General features: G+C 49.3%; 2 protein-coding genes across 6 annotated transcripts in view; one reads left to right on the top strand and one right to left on the bottom strand.

Annotated features, from left to right (window-relative positions):
- The window catches only part of FKBP15 (FKBP prolyl isomerase family member 15), a 57,208-nt gene extending 52,035 nt beyond the window's left edge, over positions 1–5,173 (top strand). For all 4 annotated transcript variants that reach the window (XM_061426532.1, XM_061426531.1, XM_061426530.1 and 1 more), the window contains 3 exons: positions 246–889; positions 1,931–2,027; positions 4,534–5,173. In XM_061426532.1, coding sequence (XP_061282516.1) covers positions 246–889; positions 1,931–2,027; positions 4,534–4,611 — 819 coding nt within the window. In that variant the 3' untranslated portion in view covers positions 4,612–5,173. The remainder of the gene's footprint in view (positions 1–245; positions 890–1,930; positions 2,028–4,533) is intronic.
- A 2,013-nt stretch (positions 5,174–7,186) lies between these two features.
- SLC31A2 (solute carrier family 31 member 2) lies at positions 7,187–15,556 on the bottom strand. 2 transcript variants are annotated; one of them, XM_061426557.1, is made up of 4 exons: positions 15,447–15,556; positions 11,561–11,627; positions 9,301–9,490; positions 7,187–8,240 (listed from the first exon to the last, which is right to left on the bottom strand). In XM_061426557.1, exons 1-4 carry the CDS (start codon positions 15,450–15,452, stop codon positions 8,072–8,074), a joined length of 432 nt encoding a protein of 143 aa, XP_061282541.1. In that variant the 5' UTR covers positions 15,453–15,556; the 3' UTR covers positions 7,187–8,071. The 2 variants fall into 2 exon arrangements, with proteins under 2 accessions (XP_061282541.1, XP_061282542.1); XM_061426558.1 differs by lacking the exon at positions 15,447–15,556 and adding an exon at positions 14,293–15,112.
- Between the last annotated feature and the right edge of the window lie 1,362 nt (positions 15,557–16,918).

Below are 16,918 nucleotides of genomic sequence, written 5' to 3'. Positions count from 1 at the left end.
AGTGCTGTCCAGAGGATCCTGAGTGAAAAGTTATTCAGGATTGTTGATCAGTAACTGGGATGTCTGTACAGATACGGGCAGCCTCTTTTGAGAGGAAGAAACAAAGGTATTTGTACTGAAAAATAACAAGCAGAATAACGGAGTTACTTGAACTCAACGACCAATTGTGTTAATAGAGACTGAAGAACTAGGAGTGCCTCCATTTCTGGTCAGTGATTCTCTCCTCCTTCTTGGCTTTTGAACAGATGGTGACCCTTCGGCTGTTAAACCAACATGAGCAAGAGAAAGGAGAGAGCAGCAATGAAGAGGAAGAGGAAGAAGATGAGGCGCAAGCTCGGAGCCCTTCAGGACAGTCTCAGGCACCCTTGGACAGGGAGAGCCAGGGGCCCCCTGCAGTGCTGTCAGAGTGGGTGGTCCAGGAAGATGCCCCGCTGTCTCCTCAGGGCTGTCCCACTCCCCAGGATGACGCACAGAGAAGGGAAGGGGAGCCCTCAGAAATAGAGGCAAGCTTAGAGATAAAAGAACGTTCGGTCTCTTCCGAAGTGGCTTGCCTCCCCTCCCGAAGAGCTCTGGGGCCCCCAACTTCAATTCCCCCCAGGCCTCCAGGCCCCGTAGCTGTGGACTCTGAGGGCGAGGAAGCACTGGGAGACGCTCATGTCAGGGAGGAAGAAAGCTCCACAAGACTGTCCCCGACCTCAGACCCTGAGAAGGTGGACCCACTGGCCGTGGGGCCTGAAAGTCCAGGAGGAGAGCCTCAGCCTCCAGAGCTCCAGGAAGACAGGGATGTCACAAGCTCAGCTGCTCCCTCCCAGGAACCGTGCGGCCCAGAGGCAGCTCCGGCAGCCATGGGAGCAGCACCTGGATCTGAACAGTGTTCTCAGCATCCCAGGTGTGTCCCCTGAGCAGTTTGAGAAGCAGGCGGCTGCCTGTGGAGGTTGTCTCCAGTTTTTCCAGGGCAGGTGATTCATCCTCAGAGACTGGCTGGCTGGCTGAATCACTCATTCATTCACGTATTTACTCGGTACCTGCCATGTAATCTGTGGGAGTGTGGGAGGCAAGGTGGAGTTGGTTTTTGACTTGAAGAGCTTACAGTCTATTAGGGAAGACAAACAAGTGCTTATACAGTTGACCTTGAACAACACAGGAGTTAAGGGTGCTGACCCTGTGTGTGTAACTTTACAGTTGGCTCATCTCCAGATTCAAGTGGGGTCACAAAAAGTCAGACACGATTTAGCGACTGGACACCCCCATACTCACCCAACTGCAAATCGTGTTTATTGAAAAAAGTCTAGGTATCAGTGGACCTACATGGTTCAAACCTGTGTTCATCAGGAGTCAACTGTATGTTGTAAATGCATGATAAACGCTTTCTAAAAAAAGAAGGAAAGAATCAAGGTTATAATGGAGAATAAAGGGGCACTTATTCTACTTTAGGTGGGGGGACTAGGGAAGGATTCCAAGAAGGTGACGTATAAACTGAGACCTGAAGGATGGATAGGAGCCTTCTGTGCCAAGAGTGAGTGGGAGCGTTTGCAGAAAGCAAGGCCAGCACGCACAAGGCCCTGCGGTGGGGGTGCGTGACGCAGTCCAGGAAGAAGGCACAGTGGGTGGGAGGACAGTGGTGTTACGCCAAGGTTGGAGAACTCGGTAGGAGCCAAGTCATGTGAGATTTTGTTGTCACTGTTAGAAGTTTGGACTTTAAGTGCAGTGAGCAGCTTTTAAGGGGATTTGACTGATTTACTGGCTTTAAAAGATTGCTGTGGCTGTAGGTTATGGAGGGAGTCAAGAGTGCTGGGGGTGAGTGTGGAGAAGTGGGGGGATTCCTGGGCAGTCACTGCAGCTGTTGGATATTTAGCCCAGAGCCTGTGGGCACTGTGGCCTGGGGCAGGAACATTTTCCTATGACTTGATTTTCCTAATTTTTCTTTCAGCCTCTCTGAGGATGAAGAGGATGAACTGTTTAAAGGGGCATCTCTGAAAATTCCGAAGCCCAAAGCACAGGCTGAGGAGGAGGATGAAGACGAAGTGGTAAGGAACTCCCAGGCCCTGCCAAGTCCTCACGCCGCCCCCTGGGGGCCCCTCCCCGCTGGCTGTGAGAAGAGGAAGGGGGTCTGCTGGTGGCCCACCCCCTGGGCTCTGTGTTCAGGGCCCTGCGCGAGCAGGCTTGGGGCTGGGAGGGAGCGGCTCTGTAAGCCTGGTGGGGATGGGCAGATACCACTCTATTCTTGAAAAAGGATCACAGTCTCCACTCATGCAGCAGTAATTTCTACTTGAAGAAAGTTGGGCTGCTTAGTCCCATATTAGAATGCTAAAGCCTCAGGTTTCCGGACCTCAACTCGGCTAAGGTGTTTTATTTTAGAATTGGAAGGGACTTTGAAGATCTTCTTGTCTAGCATCTGTATTCATAGACAGACTGAGGTTCAGAAGGATGATTTACCTAAAGCCACAGAGTGAGTTAATGGTATAGCTAGGACTCAAACCCCAGGCTCCTACTCAGACCACCTGTTTCTAAGCATTTTCTGCTTCATCAGCCTGCTTTCCAACCTGCTGCCTTGTTTTGTTATCACAATATCCCTGGGCAGAGAATGGGTTAAGTACTGATAGTGTAGGGCTTCCCTGGTGGCTCAGTGACAAAGAATCCACCTGCCAGTACAGGAGACACAGGGTACACGGGTTCGGTCCCTGGGTTGGGAAGATTCCCCTGGAGTGGGAAATGGCAACCCACTCCAGTAATTTTGCCTGGGAAATCCCCGGCAGGCCACAGTCAGTGGGGTCTCAAAGAGTCAGACACAACTTAGTGAGTAAAACAACAGCAACAACGCTGATAGGGCAGCCCCACTTTACAGAGCTCCAGAGTTAAGGCCAGAAAGGTGATCTGCTGATTAAGCCTGGATCAGAACCCCGTTTCTCACATTCGTGGTCCCCGTTGTGCTAAGTTACAAGCATTCTTGGCTCTGTCTAGGACGTTTGACTGTTGTGATAATTTCACTAGCGTAAAATGTGGGTGGAGAACACAGATCAGAGTCAGGCTCAGTCCATCCCAGGAACAGAAATATGAGGTGAATGGGGGCAGATTTTCTCCCCTTTTGTATCCACCAAAATGGATTCTGCCTTTTTCCAAGACCTTGGGAAAACGGCTGTGGCAGAGCTGGGATCCAGCTCCTATGGACCAGAACCCTTCTCTCTTGCCTATGTTCCCCGGGAAAGCGCACTGGTTCCTCTATTGGCCTTTCTTCCCAAGAATTACATTTTCATTTGAGAGTTCTGAATATGAACAAAAAGCCAATGGAGTATCTCAAGTGACTGTCCTATATATGGATGGAGTTTTCTGACTTTAGCAGAACATTATTGGTGTTAATACTAATATCATCAAGTTAATGTCTGTTTTTTGGGTACTCTGAAAACTATAGACATTTAATCTTCTGCCAGTTCAGTGAAATGTAGGCACTTTTATTCCATTTTGTAGAAAGAAGGCCACGGCTCTGGAACATTAAATGGCTGATCCAAGGTTCTATAGTGGTACATGCACACCAGAACCTCAGCTGGAACAAAACAGAAGCAGTGAGCCACATTTTAAGATCGCATACCATCAGAGTTTCGAGATCACTTAACTGATGCCCAGGGAGAGGTTCGAGGTCTGTTAGTTGGGGGTGGAGATGGAATTAGCCCAGGGACCTCTGACCACATCACACCGCCTTCCTTTGGCTGGCCCTGGGACGTCCAATCCCGGGCCAGAGTAGTTCACCAGAGCAGAAGGTACCTTACTTAGTAGAGAACACTCGGGAGTGCCTGTCTCTAGCGTCAGTCCCAGCAACCCATAGGATTGTCCCTGCCAATCTAGAGGGAAAAGGCCAGAGGCTCAAGTCACGAAAAGTGGGGAGAGTTTCCTCTGGCTCGTTAATCCCCCTTATCCTCCTGCCTGATGGGAGGGAGGGAGGGAGGTGCCAGTGATACCAGGGATATGAGCCTACATTCCTGGGTTTTCCTCATCTTGGGATTCTCCACTTGGTAGGGCGGCCAAGACTTTAAATTCAACTCTCTCTCAAATGGTGGGCCCACGTCCAGAGCCAGGCAGGCTACCTCAGGCCACAACAGCGTTTTTTCAAATGTGACTGTACTCTTCCCAGCTTCCTTCTTCCTGTGTTTTCTGCCCTGAGGGCGGCTCTGCTTCTCTGTTTCCTTATCCTGCTCCCCCTTCCTTTTCCCACACAAAATGTGTAAGTTACCACATGCGAGAAAACCTGTCCAATCAATACATGTGTTTCTCAAATAAATGACAAAACGAGCCAAACGAAGTTGGTCTTCTTGTCTCCGTATTGAAAGATTGCCTCCCTTCTCTGACTGCTTGTCTCAGCTTTTCCGGAAGCCTGGGGTTTGCTGGCCTCAGGGTTCATCCCTTCAGTTAAACCCTCACCAGCAGTCTCCTTTCCAGCCTGGAGCCAGGAAAGATGCTGGTCACTTCATCTTGCACAGGCGGGAAGTCCATCTGGTGCAGGGACAAGTGAGGACTGACTACTCTTTCCTGTCTTGTCAGAGCATGAAGGGACGCCCGCCCCCAACACCCCTTTTTGGAGATGATGACGATGATGATGACATTGACTGGCTGGGATGAAGACCCAGGAAACCGGTGCAAAGGTTTCTCTACCAACCCTTCCCTAGGCGTGATTTTGCACAGCCAGCGCTGGCTTTAGACAAGCCACAGGGTGAGGTGAAGGTGAGCACACTGAGGACAGTAGTTCAGATGCCTGAGCTGGCCCACCTCCGAGCCCCCGCCTGACCTGGTGAAGCAGCGTGGGACCCTGTCTTCAGAACACTGGGGTTGGCAGCAGCCCGCCCTGGTCCTGCCTCAGAGTCCCCCATGGAGAAAGGGCTGGGGGGCTCCCCTCCAGCGAGTCCCTGTGAAAGTCGTGCCCTCTCCCAAGCTTTTTATTCTCTGAACTCCCAGACTGACCTGCCTCCCAGTGCTCAACTGTGTCCCAGCGCCAGTACTGTCCCCTGTGGTGAGGTCTCCCTGGTAGAGCTGGTAGAGGGTAAAGTACCCCATCTAAACCCAGTTAACAGCCTTGCCTGCAGTCCTGGGACGTATATCTTTTCTCTGCCTTAAATCTGATATAAGAGGTCAATGAATATTTGAAATTAACAGAACAAAAATAAATGTCTGCAATGAAACCTGACTCAAGCTTTTGGGGTGAAATCGAATCTGGTTCCAAGAGCAGTCTGTGCCCTCTGGGAATGTGAGGGTAGGGGCTGTAACAGATCTAGGTTGGTTAACATGTGTGAAAGCACTGTGACACGCTTCCTTTGTACTTAACCCTGGAACTGTTAGGCTTTCCGATCACTGTCCCACTGTGCTTTCGGGCTCAGGGCTCAGGGTTAGGACCAGTCCCGTCGCCCACTGACTCCTGCAGGTCCTACACCCTAGGGAGCCAGGCAGAGAAGGTGGGGAGGGTCCCTGTGTCGCCATCCCTAGGGAGCCCGGCAGAGAAGATGGGGAGGGTCCCTGTGTCGCCATCCATCGTGGATGGCACCTGAGAGACCGAGTCTTCACTTGAAGAGCAGCTTCCATTTCCTCTGATTTCAGGCCCAGGACTAATGCAGGGAACAGTAGTGAGAAAATATTCACGGTCATTTTACTTATTTCAGCGTTTTCCAAAGACCATGTAAGCAGTCTTTTAAAAGTAGAATAACTTTAATAAAAATGTTCCCTGATTTTAAATGTTTATAAGATAGGAACCCAGATTCCACTCCATCTCACCTGCCAATCAGACGTATCCTTTTTGATGATAGCTTTGAGCCTGTCTTCCATCTGTGGGCCTGGGAGGCCTAAGAACTACCATTTACTAAACTCTGTTGTTTAACAAGTAGGCGCTGTTGTGGGGCACTTTACCCAGACTGTCTCATCTCCAGCGGCCCTCACAGAAGATATTTATCCTCCTTTTATAGAGGAGATTGAGGCTTAGAGAGGTAAAGTCACCCGTCCAACCTTGCATAGCTAGGAAGCGACAGAACGGGGATGCAGATCCTGGCCGTGGGATTCTGAAGCCAGGGCTCTTGGCCAGCCCAGCAGCATTTGTCCTGGGTTGAGGGAGGAGGGCAGTGTTGTATGTCAGAAATACAGGCTCCTGGGCCCCACCCCAGGTCCCCTGAAACAGAATTTCCGTCGTGTTAGGGTGAAATACACACAGCATAGACTTTTCAGTCTCCACTGTCTGCATTCACACCCTTGTTCCACTGGGTGCCGTGTGGCCGAAGCCAGTTACTGCCTCAGCCACAACCCTCATGCCAGGGAGCCTGCCCACTTATTAGCTGGGTGACTGTATTTAGCTGCCTTAGCTTCCTCACCTGCAAGACAAGGGCAGAAATACTTTTGTGGGAATTAAGTGAGTTAATACTGTAAAGTGCTTAGAACACTGCCTGCCTGGCACATAATAAGTATTATATAGGTGTTTGTTAAAAACAAAAATTCGAGTAGAGAAAATACCACCTTTTGTGGCTTGACTCTGAGGACCGTTGAAATGCCTACTTAACCTGGCCATATAATCCATTTCTCCAGACAGTAGACTTTTTAAAAAGTCCTCCATGCTGTGAAAGCCTCAACTGTATTTAAAGAGACCATCAAACAAAAGAGGCTGCTGATCACCTATGGAGATGATCTCAGCAGTGCCTCAGGGCAGGGGAGGGGCCTTAGCTGGACAGAGAAGTGGATGCCTGACCGTCCAACTCCAAGACAGCAAATCTTAACACCTGTTGTGACACTGAGCAGCTTTCCAGCTCCGTGCTTCTTGTGGGGAGAACACACGGATCAGTACTGAAGGCGTCACGTCCTATACTTTCTGTTTGAGCTCTTATTGTAACTTTTAAAAAGTGGCTTTGGTATGTTTTTGCTTCTGCCCTCAGGGAGAGAAGGTGCTAATAATGGTGCTGACATGGGTGTTTAGAGTCCATGTGACAGTTCTTTTTCTAATCATTATTTGTTACTTGAACAGAAGAGTGGCTTGTTGAGTAGGCTGGCACTGAGGGTGTCTGCTGAGGGAACAGCCTTTTGGGGCTGGGTTTGTGGAGCACAGAGTTGTCTTCATGGGAGACAGACAGACTCAGGCCTTGGGCAGCCCTACTCAGCTCCCGCAGTTGCTCTCAGGGTTCCGTGAGCTTGCTGTTTGAATGAGGAGAAACAGAAGACAGTCACAGACTATTTAAAAATATATATTTATTAAAATAATTTCGTTTTTAATTCTCAAAGCTTCAGACCATCTTTCCTCTCGCCCATGAGGTACTTGAATGTAGACATTACAGTAGACAGCAGTGATTTTCTCTCCCTGGGTCTATTTTTTCCTTTTCTTTAAAGCGAAAAGGTTCAATATGTGTAGAGCCCCCACCTAACTCTACTAATGTAAGGCTTTGGCTTGATGGCTTATTACATCTTCAGTTGACACGCCCTGTGGCTTACTCACTATTGGAACGAATCATGTTTCCCCACCAGATCACTATGGGTGAGCAGTAAGTAATAAATAGAAAACATCAGTATTGAATATTACTCAGTGAATTCTTGGTTTTGCATTAGGGGGAGGATCAGGATAAGATTAAGGCCATGAAGAGCTCCCCGCCCCGACACCTAAAGCTATTTAACTGTCACCTTCCCACGCAGTGCCATCCCATGGGAGGAGCTCACTGTATTCGGAGGGTAGGTCACAGCCCTGGTAACGATCCTGCTTCTTTGCCTTTAGTCAGCTGTCACTTACTCTCCCACCAAGAGAGGGAAAGGGGTCCTAGCAAATGCTGCCATGGTTATGAAATCTGCCCCCAGGTGCTGGTCTCCATCCCACCTCCTGTCACAGCAGCCTTCTTAAAGGCACAGAAAGACTTCGCCAGGGCCCTCTGCAGCCTGGCTGAGGAGCAGCAATGGCCTCAGAACTCCAGGGAGCAAGCGCTGGCTTCAGCTGAAAGTTTCCATGAGCTGGCAATGCCTTGAGAACAGCCAGCTGAAAAAACAGGAGACGTGGGGCGGGCAGTTCAAGGTCTGGAACGAGGCGCCCCAGGTCCTTCCAGCCCCCAGAGCCCTCACCCTCAACCAGCTAAGTCATGCTGAGAAGTGGGTAGGCCAGGTAGTAGCCCACACCTGAGCCCAGGACCACGCCGAAGAAAATCCAGGTGTTATAGGACATGACCGCCAGCATCACGAAGTAGCCAACGACCACCTGAGCGACATGGAGCAGAGACTGGCCGAAGTGACACAGAAACCACCTAGATGAACAGGAACGCCCAGTTAATGCCGGCCGCGAGCTGGAAGCTAGGAGTTGGTGTCAGGGAGTGGAAAGAGCAACCGAGGTATAGGACTAGCTTCTTTATAATCCGTATGCTTAACCCAGGAGATTTATTTTTAAGGAGACATGTCAGAAACCAGTGATAGAGAAGGGAAGAGGGACTTGTACAAGGAGTTTGGGATAATCATTTCTCCACCACACTGAGCTCTGAGTTTCCCAGTATCCAGGGCAAAAAGGGAAAATGTGTGATCAACCACATCTGACAAAGGATTACACAAAATCATCAGTAAGGCAGACTTCCCCCCCCCCCCCCCGAATCAATTGTGAGCTGTGAAAGGAAGTATTACAATGGAAAGAGCATGGACCCTGGTAACATCAATTTCTAGCTCTGCCATGTGCTAACTGTGGCTCAGCATAAGCGTCTTAACCTCTCTGAACTGAAATGTCCTCAGCAGTAAAACATATATTAGTAAGACCCATATGAAAACACCTCCCTTGCAGTGGGTTTGTGACTGTTCGAGGCCCCCGCCTAAGGAGCAGACAGACACAGTTAACACAGCCAGTGCTGCAGAGAGGACAGAATGGGGATCCCCAGTGGCTATCAGAATGGGGAGGGAAGGAAGGAGCAAGAGGTTGCCCTCTACCAAGCTGGTACACTGCTAACCACAAATTTTTTTTATCATTTATATAGGAAGAGCTGCAGGTACCATCTTGGGTTTGGAAGCCTTAGTGACCTAAGAAAACCTGCTGTGGTTTGGGGTGGGCTGAATGGACACCCTTGCTGGACTGAGGCTTGCACCGGAGTCAGGAAGATTGGAGCCTCCCACGTGGCTGCTCAGAGAGCCCCAGCCTGGGTATCAGAACACCTGGCTGTAGTCCGCAGCACCGCTAACTAACTGGAAGCGCTTGGGCAAGTTCTGGTCCGTCCCTGGGCCTCAGTTCCCTTGGATGAAGTGGGGCTAAGTGTCCTGCGGGTCCAGCCTACCTCTCAAGGTGAGTGTGAGCACTCTGCCCGTTGCCCCCCACCCCACTTCTGTTACCTGAGAGGGCTTCTGCTGACAGGCAGGGAGTCTGAGCTTGAAGAATCCTGGTCTGCCGCTTCAATAAGCTGCTGGCTTGTGGGGATGGACAGGTTCATCAGGGCCTGGTAGAGCAGCCTGGCTTTGCCAACCTTGATGCTTTCATACAACACAGCCAGAAGCAGGATGACCAACACGGAAAGGGCCATGCCTGTCAAAGGAGACTGAGTTACAGAGCCCAGCCGGGCAAACACTGCTCCCCTTCTGGCAGCTTTGCTGGGGACTTGGCACAAGTGGGGAAGGGCACCTCCCCCCACCCTCCCTCTGAATCCATTCCTCCTCCCTTCCCCTCGCATCTTCTTCCCCACTCTTGCTGGGCTCAGAACTCCTGTCTCTTTCCCCTTCCAGCCCATTGTTGGTAGAAGTGGCCTGCAGGAGTGTGGCTTTGAGCTCAGCAGGAAAAGCCACCTGGCAAAGCCTGGGGTGGGTGGGGGGCGGTGGTGGGGAGCATGCCCAACGGCCCACCGCCCCAGCTGCACCCCAGCAGGCAGCACTGCGTCCTCTGAACACGGTGCATGGGTTCCCTTTAGTTTACAGAGGTCCACCTTATTTCTGTGGCTTCATAACGTCTGTGAAAGATTAGATTCTCCAGAGATGGCCGCCTCGCTCTATCCCACCCCACATGCTCTTCTTACAGTGGCAGCATTCCTGCCATCAAGGGGTGGCATCTGTGTTCCCTCCCCTTTAGTCCCAGAAGACCTCTGGGACTGCCTCAGCCAGTAACGGTGGAAACGATGCTCTCTGACTTCCAAAGCTAGGTCTTGAAAACTAGGCTTTTTTTTTTTTTTCTTTACCTTGTTCTCGCTTTCTCCCTTTTTTCCCCTACCTTTTTCTCTTGGGACACTCACTCTGGGAACCCAGCCACCCTGCCACGAGGACTTCAGCCAACAACCCCTGCTGAGGTCCTAGCTAACAATCAGCATCAATTTTGATTAATACCTGTAGTGATGGGCGTTTGGGCTTCTTCCAGTCCATTTTTATTCATTTTTTCATGGTACTCAACACAATTTATTGAATGAATAAATTAAGAACTAAGAATTGACATATCCAAAACACAGCAATTTTTAAATTGTTTTACTTTTATTTATTTAAATTATTTTTTAATTGAAGGATAGTTGCTCTACAGAATTTTGTTGTCTTCTGCCATTAAGTGGCATTGTTTTAAATGGACCTGAGCTCTATAGAATTGGATTGTTCATAATCTTTGCCACTATCATTGCTGATCTAAGAACAGTCCTCTTACCACTTTTATTTTACAATCTGCCTACCAAGCTAGAGTTAACAAAATCACATGTCCTATTTCAAAGTAACTTTTTGAGAAACATGTATTATTTCTGTTAACAGAGGTAATAACAGACTTGGTAACTAAACAGAGCTACTCAACTAGGAAACGAGGCTCCTGCTCCGTTTCTTTGTTCTGTCTGTTATGTTACAGTGCCTTCACAGTCTATTCCCCAGGTTGTAGGTAGGTACATTGTGATCACAGCAATTTCCATCCATAGGTTGCCAGCAGAGATTATAAGCTCAGAAATTAAAAATGGTGAAAGCCTGAAGAAAACAAGTATGAGTCAGGTCTAACACATATAGGGGGAGAAAGTATAAAGAGCTGGAGAGAGATAGAAGGATCAGAGAAAATGGGCAGATGGGAGACGTGGACTCTTCACAGAGACAACTGGATCCCTGGGGTGAAAGCTCTGGTCTCAGCAGTCTATTTTTAACATGTAAGTACTTAAGTGGAAACACAACTCCATCATGATTTAGTGTCTGACTCTGCCTTTTCAAGTCAAAGGAATACTCGTCTCTTTCAAATTTATGTCTCATTTGAGGTCAAAGGCTGCAGCAGCTACTCTGGGCTGACACTAGACAGTGAACCCCTGTATGAAGGAGGTGCTAGGAGGCAACAAGAGGACCTGATCTAGTTCTGGCTCTGATGCACACTATGTGTCCCTGGACAAGTCTTTGCCCCTCTCTGGGTGTCCGTTCCTTCCCTGTACTGGGGGAAGCTGCACCCTCGTGCCTCTCTCTCGGCCTCACAAAGAGCTCTTTGCAGTCTGAAGGGCAGAGATTCCAAATGGAATTACAAATGCAAAGTTAGCACTCAATATTTATGCAAGAAGAGTCAGGCTCCCGAAAACGTTCACAGAGCACAACAATAATGAGAACCTGGGTTCCCACTGCCTGGAGGTACTCAATCTACAAGTCTGGGCTTCCCAGTTCTTACCTGTGGGACTGTGGACGCTCCAGAAATCAAAGAGAAGCACTGCCTCATCTGAGAAGATGAAATGCATCTGAAAGAGAAGGGACCGCATCAGAGGGGGCTTAGGGCAGTGGAAATCATGTTCCCGATTGCTCTCCAGAAACCTCTTCTAAAGGCCCAGGAAAACAAAGTCACTGGATTTAAGTGCTGCAAAGGCCATTAGAAGCCATCAGAGCCAACTGAAGCCAGACAGGGCAGGGAATTGCCCAGGGTCCCACAGTGGGTGAGCAGTAGAGCTAGAATTGAGCTGGCCTGTTGCAGGTAGGGGCCTCCCTGGTGACTCAGATGGTAAAGAATCTGCCTGCAATGCGGGAGGCCTGGGTTTGATCCCTGGGTTGGGAAGATCCCCTGGAAGAAGGTATGGCAACCCACTCCAGTATTCCTGCTTGGAGAATCCCCACAGAGGAGCCTGGCAGGCTACAGTCCATAGGGATGCAAAGAGTTAGACATGACTGAGCGACTGAGCACAGCACAGTTCCCGGTAGAAGTAAGGTGCTTGGGGGTGCCTGTCCTCACTGGGCCAACCAGTCACAGTGCTCTCAGTCATGCAGAGATGACTCCTTTGTGCCCTTGAAAGGCAATGAGGACATGCTAGGCTGAGGACTGACTGCCTCTTCTTACCCCCAGGGCCCCAGCCATTCTGTTCCAGCAGTGCGTATCATGGATGAGCCCAGGGTCAGCTGTCTTCAGTGTGTACTGCACACCTGTTCACCCAAAATTCACTGAACAGTTGCTGAGCCTAATCCCGTGCCCAGCATTATGGAGAGAGGTTAATGTGTCTGCCCTTGACAAGCTCAGTCTTACAGAAAGAATGAAGGTAGAAGCGAAGAGCACGCAGCATCTGTCTGAAGGCTCTTCTCAAAGAGCAGCTGGTCCACCCTGTGTTCTGGGTGGCATCAAGAGCTTTGCGTATAATATCTCACTTCACCACAATCTTCTATGTGGCAGGGCCAATTAGGTCCATTGTATAAGAAAGAAAACAGGGAACTGGGCTCTGAAAAGTAATTTGCTGAAGGTCACAAAGCTAGTAGTAATAAGTTGGCAGAACTGGGATTCAAACCTGAGTCTAGTTAGATGCCAAAGCCCCAACCATCTATGCTGCCTCTCAGTGACCAAGAGAAGAGGAGAAGATGGGAACTGAGTGGGATTCTAAATGCCTGCATCAAGCTTAATGATTGGCAAGATTAAAGCCAGAGAAATCAATCAGTTCACACTCTTGTCACCAGGTAAGACCTCAACCAGCAGAAGCACTGTCAGTGCCCAACCATAGCTAAGCAGATCCTGGCTGAGTTGGGATCAGTTGGTGGAAGACTTCGCCTTCAAAGACAATGGCCAAACATTAGAATCTTCAAATGCCAGAGTGACAAGTGTCCTCAGAAAGTTTTTTAAATTGAGACGTAATTGACAAATAATGTATTTGTTTCAGGTGTACAACAGGATTCCATTTTGTATATTGCAAAATGGTCACCACAAGAAGTCTAGTTAACATCCATCATGACAATGTTTCTTTCTCGTGATAAGAACTTTAAAGATCTACTCTTAGCAACCTTCAAATCTACAGTTCTGTATTAACTAGTCACCATGCTATTATATCTCCAGAACATTTTCTCAGAGAATTTTTAGTCACCTGTTTTTCACCTTTTTTCCCCACAGAACACTGACAAATAAAATCTTCCTTGTAACTCCACGATATAAAACACAGGGCTTTTGGTGAAGAGGGGAGAGAGGTCTGAGCTCTGCTGAAATTCAATGTGAAAAACATTGATCTGGTCCAATTCTAGTCCCTTTCTAACCACTTCTCATTTGCAGATGGGTAAAAGGAGTTCCAAAAGGGGAAAGGATTTGTCCAAAACCTCGTAAGATGAAAACTGAAACCTAGACAGTCTTTTAAAAATTATGTTGAATAATTTTAAAATAGCTTTTTATGTCCCAAATATGAAAGTGATACTTGCTTAATGGAAAAAGCTGAAACAGTACCAAAAAGAAAGTAAAAAATTATTTTGAGTCCTACTACCCAGAGACACCCTATGTCACGATTTCAAAAAGAGGAGGCAAAATGTTCACAAAAAATTGATATGCAAGAACAAATAGGTACAGGTAATCCTGTGAAACTGCATTTACACTGGAATTGCACTCATGGAATTTCAGAAGCCTACAGCACCATCTCTGCAGGGGGAGTGAGGTGTGACACCTTGACCCCCACTCCAAGTTCATTTGATAAAGCAGCTGGCATGACTGGAATATCCCCTGTGGCTAATTAATCAGAGAGGTTTCATAACTGGGTTCCTTCTGTCATCCTTAGGCTTGGGTCAGCTATCTTGGGGACCCCAAACAGTTTTCGCAGTAGATCAGAACACCCCTGAGAGCTGTGCCAGGGGTGCAGGGGCTGGAGACAAATGAGGCAAGTCCTTGACCCCCAAGGAGCAACTGTTTGTTAGAGGAGAGGGAGTGAACAAATAGTACAAAGAGGTTTATGTATTCAGCAAGGGGGAGGCCTGTGGAGGCTGGGGGTACTGGGGACAGAAGATGCCTGGAAGACACCTAACCCAGCCAGGGAGGCAGGTGGCTAGGACGTCTTCTGAAGCAGGAAGCAGTCAGGGAAGATGGACAGTGCAGGTTTTCCAAGCCACAAGTGTCCTTACAGAGCGTCCACCCCACTGGGGAGTGAGGGGCCCGAGGGAGGGACAAAGACTCACCTCTCTCGCTTTTTCACCCGTGAAAAAGATTCAAATCAGCACACCCTGACTTGGAGCTGCAGTTTTCAGTCAAAGAGCCCTGTGGTCAGACACTCAAGGGGCGAGCCTCTCCAGTTTCACAGCTTTGGATAAACCAGGGCCTCCAGTAGCTAAATTATCTGTGTCTGGTTCAGGGCCCCACCCTGTGGGGAGGGGCTACGGGGAAAATGACAGCAATCACGGGACTTGGTTCTTTATTTTCTCATTTGGAGTTACTCACACTTTGAGAATCCCAAGGACAGAGGAACCTGGAAAACTACCGTCCATTGCCTCGCAAAAGAGTTCGACACTACATAGCAACTAAACAACAACAAGTGCCCTCATTTATAAGCCAAAGAGTTCAGGGGCAGATTAAGGTCCCAGTCCTATCACTGCCCGGCTGGGGAACTTTTCATATAAACCCTTCCCATCTGTTTCCCCTTTTAGAGGGCCGTCGGGAGTTGGGTGGGTGCGTTTGACTAAAAGACCTGCGTTGGCTTCCTGAATCTTCAATTCTATGACATTCTTCCTGGAGGAAGAAAACTGTGTACATGATTTATTCGTAGACCGAAGAGTTTGCAAGCTGTCAATTCTCTCCAGCTCAGGTGAACTCTACCAAGAAAACTAGTTTATCTGAAATGCTATTTCTAACCCAAGTGTAAGAGGATGGAAAGTGGCAAGGTCTGTTTCTTTGTTTTTTCTCCGAAAGAATCAGATCACGAACTTGCGAAGGCAGGGAACCGCCCCGGGGGTGTGTGTACGCGCGCCCAGCCGCCGGCTGAAACGCTCCGAGAATTCCCTCCTCATGGGCGTCTCCCCGCAATCTCCCCCAAGTCACCGCGCCCAGAGCAGGGGGAGCCCCCGCCCCGCTGTCTTCACCCAGCGCACCCCGACCCTCATCCGCGCCACACCAGCGCGTAGTGACTGCTAGTCAAGCTGGACTAACTCCCAGCCGGAGGAACAAATAAAAAACCCCAAAGCCCCGGCCAGCTCTCCTGTTCCCGATGTTGACACAGCTGCCAGCACACCCCCTTCACCGCCGGGGGCGGCGGGCACCGCGGGATGCCCGGGGTCGCCTGCTCCAGGGTCCCAGCGCCCACCCCGCGTCCGCTCCTCCAGGAGGCGCCCGGACTCACCGCCATGGTGAGCGTGCTGGGCGGCCGGGCGCCGTGGCCGCGTCTGCTCGCTCGGGACTGGGGCTCCGAGCCCGGACAGCCGCCGCGATCGCGACCGGGGCTGCGCGGTCACGTGGTCCGGGCGAGGCGCGCGCGCGGGCGCCTGGGACTTGTGGTCCCCACAGTGCTCCCCGCATCCTTGGGCGCACCCACCGGCCGGACCTCCTGCCGAGCTCCAAGAAGGGAGCGGAGCCGGCCTCTGGGCCAGAGCCGCCAGCACAGCGGGGTCCCTTCTGCCTTCCCTTTGGGCCCCTTCCTGTTTTGCACTTGACTTGTCTTCCAATTATCATAAAAGGATTTATTGCTTGTTATAATAAACAGCTTAACACCTGTTAAGTCCATCTTCTGGACGTGATAACAAGAAGTTAGAAGTAAATTAAAGAAATTATGCCCCAAGCTTTTCATGTAACCATCCTTCTTCTTTTTCTTCTTCTTGTCTTTTCCAATCTGAAATGAAAAGCAATACACGGTTGTAATTTTAATTTGTATTTCTTTAATAACTAGGATGGTAAACTTTCTTCTTATTGGTGTAGCCGTTTTTCTGTATTCTCTGACCATTTCATCCATCCTGCTTGGGGTGGGGAGAGTTTTATAGGGGATGAGGGACTTTTAACAGTATTTACTTTAAAATATATTTAGTAGCGACTTCACTTTCACTTTTCACTTTCATGCATTGGAGAAGGAAATGGCAACCCACTCCAGTGTTCTTGCCTGGAGAATCCCAGGGACGGGGGAGCCTGGTGGGCTGCCGTCTATGGGGTCGCACAGGGTCAGACACGACTGAAACGACTTAGCAGCCGCAGCAGCAGCAACCCTTTGCCAGTCCTTCTAGGAGGCAAGTGGCTTCTTAGAGAAACCTTACCAGAGGCAGCACTAGCAGACCTTGAACCTGGAATATGACCTCATTTCAAATCCTGCGCCAACAAGAACTGGCTGCAGGACCTCCAGCTTTACATTTCTGAGCCTTGGTTTCCTGGTGGGTAAAATGGAAAGAATAATAGACGCATGTGATAGAGCTATTGTAAGGCTTAAGTGAAGTCTTGCGTGTTAAATCCTCATCAGAGAACCTGGCAGTCAGAGCTTGCTCAAAAAATGGTAGCCATTGTCATCCTTAGTGGCAAATATTTCCGTTCTGTTGTAACTGAACAGGATCTGGTGGTTCCTTCCTGGGACGGACCCTCCCCACCTCCTCTGCCTGCTTCATCTTTGTAGAAAAGTTCGTCTCCTAAGTCTCTCCTGAGCCACAAAAACCTGACTCAAGAATTATTGACTGAAAGGGTGAACATGTAGTGACAAAAATTGGGTACCGAGTCAGAAGAAACTGGTAAGAACTTAAAAAATAAATGGGCCATATGGCAGTCACAGAATCTTATGTTCCTTCCTGAAGTATCTAGATAACAGTATCTGATGCAAATTTCCTGAGTTGTTTTACA

The sequence above is a fragment of the Bos javanicus genome, chromosome 8, assembly GCF_032452875.1.
Source record: "Bos javanicus breed banteng chromosome 8, ARS-OSU_banteng_1.0, whole genome shotgun sequence".
NCBI lineage: Eukaryota > Metazoa > Chordata > Mammalia > Artiodactyla > Bovidae > Bos > Bos javanicus.
Note: the sequence above shows the minus strand (reverse complement) of the source record. Positions and strands in the feature narration are given on the sequence as shown.

Coding starts and splice junctions, on each gene's coding strand:
- SLC31A2 (XM_061426557.1), bottom strand. Junction 9,491..11,560: donor GAGCGTCCACAGTCCCACAG/GTAAGAACTGGG, acceptor CTCCTTTGACAG/GCATGGCCCTTTCCGTGTTG. Junction 8,241..9,300: donor GTCAGCAGAAGCCCTCTCAG/GTAACAGAAGTG, acceptor CTGTTCATCTAG/GTGGTTTCTGTGTCACTTCG.